At 31.8% G+C, this 14,013-nt stretch overlaps 1 protein-coding gene across 1 annotated transcript; it reads right to left on the bottom strand.

Moving 5' to 3' along the window:
* Positions 1-597: 597 nt before the first annotated feature.
* LOC144838671 (AP-3 complex subunit mu-1-like) lies at positions 598-9,795 on the bottom strand. Its single transcript, XM_078694106.1, has 13 exons — positions 9,673-9,795; positions 9,349-9,427; positions 9,062-9,167; positions 8,504-8,616; positions 8,110-8,231; positions 6,981-7,107; positions 6,228-6,374; positions 5,478-5,551; positions 4,956-5,058; positions 4,396-4,554; positions 3,738-3,788; positions 3,042-3,110; positions 598-2,624 (listed from the first exon to the last, which is right to left on the bottom strand). Exons 1-13 carry the CDS (start codon positions 9,705-9,707, stop codon positions 2,559-2,561), a joined length of 1,251 nt encoding a protein of 416 aa, XP_078550232.1. The 5' UTR covers positions 9,708-9,795; the 3' UTR covers positions 598-2,558.
* Positions 9,796-14,013: the final 4,218 nt, after the last annotated feature.

Raw genomic sequence — 14,013 nt, 5'->3', positions numbered from 1 at the left:
AATTGACTGATTTTAATTTTGATTAAAGTACAGGCCTATTGTGTTCTGAAATCAATTTTTGAATGATGAATAAAAACCATAGGCGTAGTTTGGACATGGAGAGCATGAGCAGCAGTACTTGTAGACTTTATAACAGTCTCTAATTCACGCAAAATATATAAAACAATTGCTATGCGAATCGTATTATTTATTATATTACGTACGTATTGAATAACACATACGTAAGCCTACGTATTATTTACATATACAGCTTGGTTCCCACTCGAGACGCGACGCAAGGATGTAACGTAAGTGATTGAAAGCGAAGCGTGGTTCCCACTAGAGACGCAACGCAAGGACGTACGGGCACCGCAAGTGAATTGACCAATGACAAGCCACTGTTCGAATAATCCATCGCTTGTGATTGGTCAAATCAGTAACGTTGCGTTACGTCTTTGCGTTGCGTCGCTAGTGGAACCAAGATTTACAATTATATATATACCGTATAAAATGTATACATTCGTCACTTTTTCAGTAAACAGGGATATAGATTTAGTATAAATCGTAATAATTATTACCAATAACTTCATCATATTATCATTTATTATAGATATTTTATAATTGTCTACATAATTACCAACATTTGTAGAAACAAAATATTAAATTTAATAACATCAGTTTCATTATATATATTCTCTACATATTTGATTTAATTTACTTTAAAAAAAAAAAGGTTATACTCAGAAGCTTGGTTCCCACTAGGACGCAACGCAAGCAGGATTTGACCAATCACAAGCGATTCAAAATGGCGCTTGTCGTTGAGTCCTAGTGGAAACCAAGCTAATAAAGCTACAATTAACTTAGTTAAGCGTGGTTCTCACTAGCGATGCAACGTAACGCAAAGTATTGTATTGCGTAATCACAAGTGGGAAACCACGACGCAACAGTGCTGCAAACATCGCATGTTTGATTTCACGCAGACGGGGGAAAACACAATTATTATTATTATTATTCCCGCTATAGTGGGAACCAAGCTTTATATTAATATAAAGGGCCAATACATTTATTTGAATACTGCATAAAACTGAGGACACATTGGTTACAGGACGTAAACTGCACCAGAGTTTTAACAAAAGTGTATCATTCTATTAAGTATTATTAAATAAAATTATGATTACTGGAGGCTAATAACATGGACCTCAAAAGAATACACTCTTCTATCTATGACTTTACTTTCTTACAATTTGTAATACTTATTTTTCCTAAACATACAGAAAACTAAACATTATACATAAATATATTTTTCATTTAAAATTTGCTCAATTAAGAACTCTGGACACCCTTGGCCTTAACGACCCAAATTGTTTGTTTCTGAGAAAGGCTGGTTTAATGCATTTTTAAACACCTTGGGTAATAAGATCCCGGTTTTCTGGGAATTTACTATCAAGAGGAGCGCTGACCATATTAAAGGTATTACACAAGTGACATCAAACTATTTTTAAAAGGTAAACAATAAATAAATTCACAAATCACATGTTATTACTATCACATGTTATCACTATCACATGTTATCACTATCACATGTACAGTAACAACTACACAGTATCATTACTTTTTTTAAAAAGTAGAATAAAATTATTATTTGGTCTATCTGAACACAATTGCATAAACATAATATATGCCATGTATCCATTGTAAAATAATATGTGAATAAAATAAACTTGAAATTACATTACGCATGGTTTAAGGGCTAGCCAAGTACCTCTTTCCCATAACCTAGTAAACCTTTGGAGTTTAAAAACACAGGATGCACACCATACAAAAGTCTGGCATTGACGGCCTAGTGTGTGGAAACTCAAGTGTTTCTATGTGATGTGTGAAAGTGGTATAGGTAATACTTTTTGAACACCGTTACAGTACTGTACACTCTAAAGTGTTGGTCCATGTACTACTCAATTTATCTACTGGTATGGCAAGTTCCTTTCGACTTTAAGTATATATTTCTTTCATTCATATGAAATCTCTTTCCAAAGCTCTTACGTTTTCCTTATTAATAATATGTAATTTTACTGTAATTGGTCAAATGTTTGCCCTACTGTGACGTAATCTGTACTTCATACTAAATGCATTGAGAATAGTCCTGCTGTAATTGGTCAGATGTTTGCCCTACTGTGACGTAATTTGTACTTCCTACTAAGTACCCCGAGAATAATTCTTGGGTGGGACACGACCTCCAGATCACTAGCATGACGTTTATACCTTTAGACCACCCGAGCTTGCACTGATGGCTAGGGGTTAGATTCAAGACCAAGTAAGCAGTGGGTACTGCACCAACAGGATTGTAATTGTTTGTCATAGTCATAGTAGGGCAAACATCTGACCAACACCACGACGCAAAGCTACTCCACTGTAGTTGTAAACAATTTTACTGTGTTAAACAGAATTTTTAGGAATGTATAACATTTTGAAATCCAGAGAAAATTCACTTTTTGAATATTACTAATATTTATAAAGGATGGACATTTTCAAGTACAATATTGTAGATATATCTTACTGCCGATAAGCTGTTGATCATTGCTTCATGTTCGTACCTGGAACTTACCCGCTTTTGTTATATACTTAACTCCTTTAAATGGTTTATATTTCTAGAAAAAAAACACAAATTGTTAATGTTAGATAAATGAGTCAATCATGCTATATACTTAACTCTTTTAAATGGTTTATATTTATGGAAAAACAAATGTTTAATGTAAAGCACAGTCTACACTATCCCAAATATGGTAGTGATATGCCTAAATATGGTATTGGTAGTGATATGACATCATCATGTCCATATATGGGCAAATCACATGTTTTTGTCACATAAGGTTTGATAGTGTAGACAGAGTTAAAAATGAGTCAATTATAAAATCCCATTTGCTTTATTAAACTAGAAATTTTCTTTGAATACACAGATGAATCAAGACAATACTTTTAAGCCCTGGTAATTTCCAGCATACTATTGCTTTAGTACTGAATGTAATAATAATAATTATACCAATATTATAAATGAAGTAACTTACTTCTCCATAAATGTCCAAACGATTTACTTTAAGTCCTGATATGGCGAGTTGTGAGATTGAAAATTGCACCTTAAAATAAAAAACATGATACAATACAGATTATAAATCAAAGAGCTGCATAGACAGGGAAGATAGAAAAAATCAAAATCAAACAAGTTAAAACTGCCTCAATATAAATTTATTAATATGACATGTTTCGAGCATAGCTCATCAGGTGTTTTTTTTCCAGTTTGAATTTCATATGGAAGTATAAGTTTCCTTATCTTTGACCTGATATGTACTAAGGAGGACATACTGTACATCTACACTTCTAATTTCCAACCAGGTACTCATTTACAGCTAATTGGAATGGAAAGGAGAGGAACCAAAATCTTTCTGTAAAAGTGTCCTGAACCACTTTGCTAATAAACAGACTATATATAGAGTCGAATCGCAAGTCCTGTATTCGAGGGGAAGTTGCTGTTAGGAGCTCATTGTACTAAGCCTCTGCATTATGTGGCCTGTTCCTTTCCACGTTGCTTTATCCTCCAACCAGGTACTCATTTACAGCTGGAGAGGTCCACCACTAACCCACTATCTTAAATAAGTACCAGTAACTCAATGACAGAAGATAGGAGGAACATCAAATTTGATATTTCCTATCAACTAATCTTATATATATACGCTGTTGTGTTAATTGTTATATACTGTACTTACATTAATTGAAGGATTTGATTCTGGGGGCGGAACTCCACCTTGAAGGGCCAACTGAAAATACACACATTAAAAATTAAATAAATAACAGTATTGAGAAGTTTACTTAAAAGTTTTTATAATAGGTTTTTATAAACTTTTCACAATAAAACGTAGTAATTTACAACATTAGACTGCCACTTGTAACCTTTAACCTCTACTTAGCAAAAGTAAATGTATTTATAATTTGGTTAGGATGTTCTCAGTGCCTGTGGAATCCGTGATTGGGAGTAATAAAGATTGTAAAACCAAATCGTAATGTGATATCAATTACTTATAGAATTAGTTCACACACACACACACAATTTCACATTGCGAATGGGTGCGATCATATGTCATTACTTTTACAATGGATCACAATACAATTCACATCTGAATCGGGTATAAAGCTCTGTCCACACTATGAATTTTTATGTGACAAAAAAATGTGATGTGCCCATATATGGACATGATGATGTCATACTACTACCATATTTGGGCATATCACACTTTTTTTGTCAAACTAGTTTGATAGTGTAGACAGAGCTTAATAACATTAATGTTGGCTCATCTTAATTTTGCTAGGAAGATAATATATATAATTTTTATATATAATGATTAATAAACAGATGTATAATCTTACAGTTCCCTTGATTGAAGGTATTTTCTGTGGCGTTATTTTGCCAACCTCCCAACTCAGCACCTTTGAGACGGGATCGAAGCTGTGCGATCCTTGCGTTGTTGTTAGTGTAACATTGAGTACAGTCTTAGGCATGTCACATGTTAGTACAACATTGTCAACCTAATGTAAATAACAATTAGTAATTAGCCATGTGACATATTATATATTCACACAATTTTGTTCCTGATCAAATTTTCAGTCAAAGTGAGTAACTATTATGTGACATTAAAATTTCATATTGTTTATTTATTTTCCATCACATTCAACAGCGAGAAACAAGCCACTAATAGAATGGATTAAAAATATTTAAAACAATACAAAATATTTTAAAACATAAAAACTTTAAACAATATCACATATGTTATATAATATACTTATATATAATATCACAAATCTTATCATTTTTTCATGGGGAGGGGAATTATCTTTAGCAATGGATAGTACTAAGAGATATGATTTTTACAGCCATCTTTAAGATATATACAAACTATTAATTTTAGCATCAAGTTTGAAGAACTTACAACTTTTCCCATAGTTTGTTTTGGTCCTACTGTCAATTCAAATTTACCAGACCCTTCACGAAATGATATAGTAGGCTTTATGTATAATGGAATAGCTGTCAGACTAGAAGAAATTGAAAAGTTATTATCATATTTTATTCACTTCTCCAGATGTTATTGGCATAAATTATTCATTTTTCCAGAAATTATTAATTTCTTCAAAACCTATTGGCATCAATTATGTATTTATACAAAAGGTATTCAATTTAATTCAACTTTATTTCAGACAAACTGTTCATATGAAACTTATAAATACAATAAAAAAAAGAGAAAGAAATACAAAGCATTATGTGACAACCGTCATGGAGAGAGGAGCAAGAATTATTTGTTGACATTCATTGGCATAAATTATTATAATCACCTAACAAACTCCTAAGTATACCTCTCTCAATTAAAGCATTATAATTGAAAAACTTATTGATTATTAAGACCCCTGGCATTGAAAGGATTACGTGTATTAAAAAGAGGTGCACTGAAACATACTTAGATGCTCCAACATGGTATGTTAAAAGTTGAAAGTTGCCATCTGGAGGTACAAATGAAATCACACGCTCAGACTACAAGAAAAAAAAATTATAGTAATTCTTATGCTTATTTATTCACATTTACATCCAACAGTCAAGGCTAATAACAGTCTTAAAGACACAATATAAATATATATTTAAAAAAACACAGAAACAAGAACAACAAGAAGACGAAAACAGGCAGAAAGGCAAAGGTGCCTTCTCAAAGCACAAAGTAAATATGAAAATGTCTTGTTTTGGTACGATTGTAGGTTTTCATGCCGTGCCTTCATGCAGTTATATTCCCAGAGGACATACGCATTAAGAAGCAGTACCACCTGCGAAGCTATAGTACTACAGTTTGACAGTACAGTAGGCCAGACTAAATTCACTTCTGATTGTTAAACAAAAATAATTGATGATAAATCATTATTTCTGAAGAAAGAATAGCGTTAAGTCAAGAAGTCGAGCAGCATTTTTTGTGAGAAAAATGTCTTGTTAAAAATAGTTTTACTTAGATAATTATGTCCATTTCGTAAAATAATAAACTTGTTTGATAAATAAGGCCTTTTTCACTTATTAATAATCTTCACTTATGCAAAAAGATTGATAAATATCAAATTCTTTTATTGCATCAATTAATTGTGATTGGATATAAAAATATATAAAATACAGAGTAAGAAAAAGATTAAAACATAAAAGATAAATGCCAGTCCTGTTTTTGACTCACCTCCCATCGTTTGTAACGGACACATGGATGGAAGCTGACATCGTCCATAATTCTGTGATTCATAAAAGACATTGTAAGGTCTGGCATTCCTGATAGTTTGACAGTGCAAGCTATCGCACCCTGGATGTCGGCAAACACAGTAGAACCCTGTAGTAAATAATTTGTGACATATTACTAAGTATGCACCATACTGAAAAATGATTGACCAAATAATGTGTATATTCGTTCAGTCATTTTAAAGTGAACATTTCCTATGGAAAAGACATTGGGAGAGATATGACAAAATGAGTTGTTGTCCAAGTATGTCTAGGCAAAGTGTATTTAACCTCCTCTCACTCAGCATTACTACTGTAGTAGAACTCAGTGGAAAGGAATACTTCATAAACGTAGAAGAATGTTCCCTAAACTGCCCCACGGGACTTCACTTGAGTAAAACTATACCCATAAACTATCCTGGATATTTTTATGGTTTAAAGTTTGCTCTTTAACAAGACTTGGTTAAACATACCACGGTGTCCCTGTCAGTGTAGCTTCCACACTTGATGACAGGTAGACCAGAAGTTGCTGATACAGGTAGTATCGTAAATAAAGATGATAGTAATTACAGACCGACTTATGGATATCATATTAATAATAGTTGATTATCCATATGAATGCATTGGGAACCAATATGAGGGTAAATATATTACACCAGAGGGGCATCAACACTACAGTTTCATTTTAAGATGTATATTTTTAGGCATTTAAACATACAGATTTATCAATTATGCAATCAACTTCTTCAACGACGTCAAAATAAGCCTCATTATTTGTGTACTTGACTCCACTACGCCTCCATGGTACATTTGAGAGTTGGCCACTTGGAAGTACATCACTGACACTGAAGAAAAACATACAGAAATTTATTATTATTATTCTCAACAACAAATTTACTTTCAGAAGTGTTAAAAATAAATGAATTAAAAAATAACACATTTATATATAGTTAACATTATTTGTTTTAGCATGCAAATCATACAAAAGCTTTGTAGAAATAAGTACCTTATGTGGACATGATGACATACATTACTTTATTTCCTTCCCTAGATAATGTAAACTCTGAATTAAATTGCTATGCAATGCACCAAGGACAAATAAAGGTTCGCCCAGATACTAATTTGTATTTCTCGTTCAAAAAAATTGATCTATTATTTTTTTTAAAACAACTCATTGTCTAATATTATGGGTGTTGATTTAAATCACAAAAAAAGAACTTAAAAATCTGCACTACTACCAGTCATAACTTTTTAGTTTTAGAGTTTTACTTTGACTTAGTTACCCATGTGTAAAGACAGACATGGGTACCAGTAAGTTGTTGAAAGTAATTTACAATACAAAGACATACAGTAGCGTAATCTAGCCAGGGAACCCACTCTTTCACAAAATAGGAAACAAGTTCTATACCTTATTATGCTTGTTTAAGAATGTCTTCCAAAAACAAAAGAAACACTCTTAATAAAACAATATAAGCCTACCATATTAACGTTATCGTTGCAATTTTCCCTTCATTTTTCATGAATTAATTATTTTAAATTTGCTTTTTAAAACCATTTTTTATGTGACGATATTTGATAATAATGTGATGGTTTTATAGAACTTACTATGAAATGCCAGTAACTGTATTGACAACAGATCTCAGAATATTTAAATTTGCTTTTTAAAGGTGTTTTTAATTTTACTATTGACTATTTCATAATAATGTGATTGTTTCATAGAACTTACTTTGAACTGCCAGTAACTGTATTGACAACAGATCTCAGAATATTTAAATTTGCATTTTAAAGGTGTTTTTAATATTACTATTGACTATTTCATAATAATGTGATTGTTTCATAGAACTTACTTTGAACTGCCAGTAACTGTATTGACAACAGATCTCAGAATATTTGGAGGTTTAATGAGTTCTTTCAACACATTAGACTCTGTGGCTAATGGATATCCATTATCAAGCATCTCTTCCAACAACTAAAGCACAAAAAGATCAAAGTTTACAATAAGTTCATTAATATCAACGTTTATGAATTCATTCGTATTTTGTTGGATGTCCATTATCCAGCATCTCCCCCAACAGTTAAAACATTAATATTTGACATCACCTTTATATGCAAAAGCCTGGCATTATTGTAATAATAAATAATATACTGTACATAAAATGTCATTATCTGTTGTAGGCCTAGATAATTTTATGAAACACAATTTTATTTACAATTATATTATTTAGAATAGAAAATACTTACCTCATAAACTACAACATAATTATCTTTAATATTAGTCTCTGTACATTCACCAAAGTAATCAATAAACATGTCCACAATGCGATGAAGAAACTCTATGACAAACAGAGGTGGAGCTGAAATAACATAGAGAAATCAGTGTAAAGTTATTATGTAATAGATATAATAAACATATATTATAGTGATTTGTATTACTCTATTCACATTCTAAAAAATAAAAATATTCTTGTATGACCAAACATCATTGGTATGAACCAACTGTATATATTATAATGTAATAATAAAATAATGTATGTATGTTCACAACTGAAATTATGGTTTCATATTGGAAAGGATTTCATATTTTAATTTGATTGATTTAAGCTTTTTGTTATCTGTAAATTGAGCTTTTTTGAACAAATCCAGTTTAGTGTTGTAGGTGGTTTTCACTATTAATCTTAGTTCAGAAATACAGTGTTGTATGCTGTGTACAATATGAAACTATTTAGCCTGTACAGTAGGTGTGAACAAGCTTTTGGTCTTCAGAATAGTTTAAAATATTAAAATTTTAAATCACCTTACCTTCTGTTTGAACTACAGCTACATAAAATAGTGAGTTGCGGTATATGCTTATCAAGTAATGATGAGGAGTGGCGATGATAGGAGGCACATTCTCCTTGCTAGTGGCCTGTATCAAAAAAGTATGTTATAATTCATTGTGTTATTCTACTATTTTTTATAGAATTGTGAAGCATGTGGGCGAAGTAGAGGAGAGTAGTAATAGGCCTACAGTACTAGTACATCATTTTATTGATATATTAAGAAATCTTGTTCACTTGATTATAGATTATAATTGACAATATCATCACCTTATTCTGTGCTTCAAAGAAATAATCACACACTGATCTTGATATAACACTTCGCCAATGCTTTTCCATGAAAATATCCCTAACAAACAATTCAAAAGGAAATAAGTATATTAGAATTGATGATACTAGAGCCTAAGTCTAGTGTAGTAGAGGGCCTAGGCCACTTACAGTGGGCAGGGCATATGGCATAGCCAGGCTTAATTTGTAGAGGTCGTGGGCGGCCTCTAGCTACGCTAGCTAGGCTAGGCCTCGCTTGGATTAGCAGTTTCTACACATTATGAACAAATTATGGGCGCCCAATTTCTGTATATTTAAAACACTTACCCGGAGCCGTTTATCATAAATAAGCTGCTAATCATATTGATAGATTTGTCTATATAATACAGAATTTATTAAAACAAAATTGTTACGCGATTGAAGTATTGACTTTTCTGTCGATATGTTATGAAACGCCATAAATGCCTTTCTATTTCCGGCCTTTTATTCTTATCACGTTTTTATTAGGTTTTTATTTGATGCGTCCTCCTGTCTTACGTGCTAGATTATAGGTCACAATAGTTAATGTTACTTTCTTATGGTCTTCATATAGAGCTAGTTTTGTTATCTATTAGTAAAGCCACATTATATTATGTACCGTTCTTAATGATTAAGAGGCCAATATTTAAATAAAATTTATAATAAATACAAATAAATAAAAGAACTTAGAAATTCAAGCCTAGAGAGGCGCGCTTGAGATCTTATTTGAGATAATAGTGTTGATACTGACTGAACTGATGGCCGATATACATTATTACATTGTTATAAGCCTAAGAAATGTGATGTTGCATTAGGTGGTGTTCGGCATCGCGTACGTACTAAATCACAGCGTACTATCAGTGTGTCCATGGTCTCCTCCTCCCCTACTTAGAACTGTTTAAACAGTTCATGCTACATCTTTATTTAAATCTCTTCCTTTGAGATCCGACGCTGCTTCATCTTCTTTCAAATTTTGATTAAAAAACATCCCTCCTTGGACCTTACTTTAATAATAGCGTCCTCGTCTCCTGTGATTCTCTCTGAGAATCCGTACTTATTTTGCAGCACTATTTTGGCCGGGTCCTATAATTACTTTTTTGGGATCGATCCTCGTAAAATATTGTTGAACTTTTAAAAAAAGGAAAAAAGATTGATGATATATAAGTGTTTTAAACGACCTTGAATTTAACACTAATTGTACGTATGAAATTTCATTCGGATATAATAATCCCTTTTGTAAGACAATTAAATACATTTGTATGTTACAGAAAGATTCTTACAATGTTAAAATGAAATTAAAATACATGCCTATTTACATACGTGATTGATTTCAATATTAAACAGGAGGATTTTATATTTTATATTTTATTTGAACTTACACCTTTAAATCGGTGGCACTCAACGAATGACAATTGGTGCGTTCGTAAATATAAAGTTACAAACACACAAACTTAACTAAACAAAAATGTAAAACAAGAAAAAAATAAATAAAAGTCATGTCTCCAACAAAATAACAATTTACAACTTAAATTAACTGATGTTCAGTAATACAGATCTTAGTCTAATATAAAAATTGAACATGCTTAATTTCTGATCTTTTTTTCCAAGCTCTCTTGGCATAAAATTTCCAAAATCTATCAAAAATCTGCTCTACTTTATTAGGTAGAGGAATAACTGTTGATCCTAAAACATAATACAGTTTATTATCGATAGTTGAGTTTGAAAATTCATTCCAGATATTATTATAATTAATTAATGCATGTTCAAGCTTATCCAACTCTTCCACTCTTATGTTTGTAAGAGCAGGACAGATAAACAAACAAGGATAGACAAACAGGACAAAATCTGTGAGAGATGTCTTACTAGCAACATTCTCTTTCCATTCATTATGAAATATTACTTTTATTTTATCAATTAGATGATTAACCCAATATGTATTGTCACGATTGTTAAGCAGGTGTTCTAGAAGGTCTTCAGATTCACATTTTGTAAACATCATGTATACATTTAATAAATTTGAAGCGAAAATCATTAGGATCACCATAAAAAAGTTTAGTTGCATTGAGAAGTATTTTTGGCCATCGATATGATGCCATTTTAATTAAGCGACTAAAGTTATTTATACGTTTCCAGTTACTAATATATTCGATTTCTCAAAATTAAAATTAAGCTTCCATTCTTTTGAAAATGTAGAGGCTAAGTCCGGCATTTTGTTCATTTCAAATTCATTGTTTGCAAGCAGTGCGATATCGTCTGCCCAGAATAAACCACCTAGCCAATTTCCATCAATCATTATACACCCAAATCATGTGCAACGAGTATTTTTTTTTAATTCATTGATAAAAATACTAAATAGAACTGGTGATAAGACACAGCCTTGCTTAACCCCCTGATGGATTTCAAATGAATCTGTGTCAATTCTACCCATCTTTACACTACCTGTTACTTTTTCATATAGTTTGTCTATCAACCTCCAAACTTTAGACTACCTCTAATGCCTGATTGCCAAAAAGATTTCAATAATCCATCTTTCCAAAAACTATCGAATGCTTTACGGAAATCCAGGAAGGCAATATATGTTTGCTTTTTTCCTTTTAAGCGACAAGCTGCTACACTTTTTAAAGTAAATATGTGATCTTCACATCTGCGAAAAGCACGAAAACCTCCCTGAGTTTCCTATAAAAATATATCCACACCTTTTAAGTATTATTATTGGAACACCACTATGAACGCATGGTGGCGGTGTTCACCCTGACTGAAAAAAGGAACCACGTGATGCGCATCAACCAACCAAAACCAGTCGGAGAGCCGCGTTGGGAAATATGACCGTTATCGCTGAATTTTCGACTTCGCATGACGTCATAAATTTTAGAAGCCCTCTCTCGGCACAGAAGCATCAACGTTTCGCGCGAAAACATTAGCATAAAGTATACGTCATTTAATAGCTGTTTAATAAACATTAGTAGGCGAAAAATTAACCATATATGGTAAGATCAGTTCCTTATATGTTTAAGATGTCGCAGGTCACCTAATTTTCTGAATAATTTGTTGGATTTGTTGTCAGCGACAATTTCTTTCCAAAGTTCGTGTGCGTCCGTCAAAACTGAAGTTTTCTAACAGGTGTTTGTTTACAAATTTTCCATTAGTGGGATTTGCATCCCATACAGTGAATTACCAAAAAACCGACGTATATGGATAGAGTAAGTATCAATAGTCTGTTTTACGTTAAAATTGGCTTGAAACCCTATTTAAGCTTCCTATAGCGAACATTTTAAAAAAGGTCCTCATGTCATATATTGTTACGTCTCGCGGCACTAGTTCCGTCGTGTGTGGTGCATGGTGTGTTGATTGTGGTTGTTGTAGGTGAGTATATGCACGACCTGGTGGATCGTTGTCGTATTATATCGGCCTAGGCCTAGTAACATGTTCTGTTAATAATTTAAATACTTTAGTTACAATTTAGTATTATTAAAGTATCGTTACAATCCTACTCTATATTGAAGATGCATTGGGAAGTTTTAAAAAGATAATTAAGCAAATCGCAGCCTGATACAGGTATAGGCCTACCTATTCTATAGTTAAATATTTATTTATAGTAAAATTATTGACAACTGAGGGGTACAATTTATTTATAATATTAATAATTATTACAATAAACAGACATAAGGAAATTTTGTATTTGCTGCTTTTTCATGGTAGGCCTATATCTGAAAATGTTTTGAGGTTGTTGAATAATTATACTGTATAACGATGCAATGTTTTGTTCATATCATAGTGACAATTATTTAAATAGTTTCATTCATTACATTTCAGCTATTCATTTTCATTTTAGGTTTTTTGTTGGTATCAAGACTCGACGATTTTCTGTCTCGTTCTTCAATATGAGGTTGGACGGTGGAAGCTGTAATGGTTTTCTCGATTTCAATATCATTGCTGCAGCTGATAGTTTTTCATTTTATTCGCTAATAATAATATAACATATACATTCATACGCATTCAAGTTTTAGAAGCGTTTCAGATCAGTCAATGATAAGATATAAATTAAGTTGCAATTGATTGATTGATTTACTTTATTAACCAGAGTCACACAGATACATACAATATAAACATATAAAACAATCATAAAATCAGTACAACCGTAAGACTCACGTAAGTTAATATGATATAGGCCTAGCTAGTTTATGTTTGATGAACAAGGTGCTATTTAAATAAAAGCAAGTTTTTATATACAGTAGTAGTATTTACTATTTATATCAGTATTGTTTGAAAGATATTTGTATTAAAAACTGCTTTTCACATTCTGTATACGTAAAAAAAAAATTGGTTGCTTGTGTGAAATGCAAGTTGTATCTAATAAAGTAATATTTATATACAAGTGTGACATTTACTGCCAGATACTGAAATACTGTGTACCAACCAATCACTGTAACAATACTCAAGTAAATGATGGACTTATATTTTTATATCTTGGTTTCAGCTGGGCCCATAATTATCTTTTTTAAAAACATGACCATATAAAAATACACGTTTGAGTCTCTGAAACAAACATGCCCGATTTTAAAAAACATTCCCCATATATAAATTGAAAATGGGTTATTTTTTTTTGTTTTTCCATTTATTGTTTTTTTAACAGTTTTTTATTTGTTCTGG

Source organism: Antedon bifida, chromosome 3, assembly GCF_963402885.1.
Source record: "Antedon bifida chromosome 3, ecAntBifi1.1, whole genome shotgun sequence".
In the NCBI taxonomy this organism is placed as follows: domain Eukaryota; kingdom Metazoa; phylum Echinodermata; class Crinoidea; order Comatulida; family Antedonidae; genus Antedon; species Antedon bifida.
The sequence above is the reverse complement of the archived record's forward strand: the minus strand, read 5'-3'. Positions and strand labels throughout refer to the sequence as shown.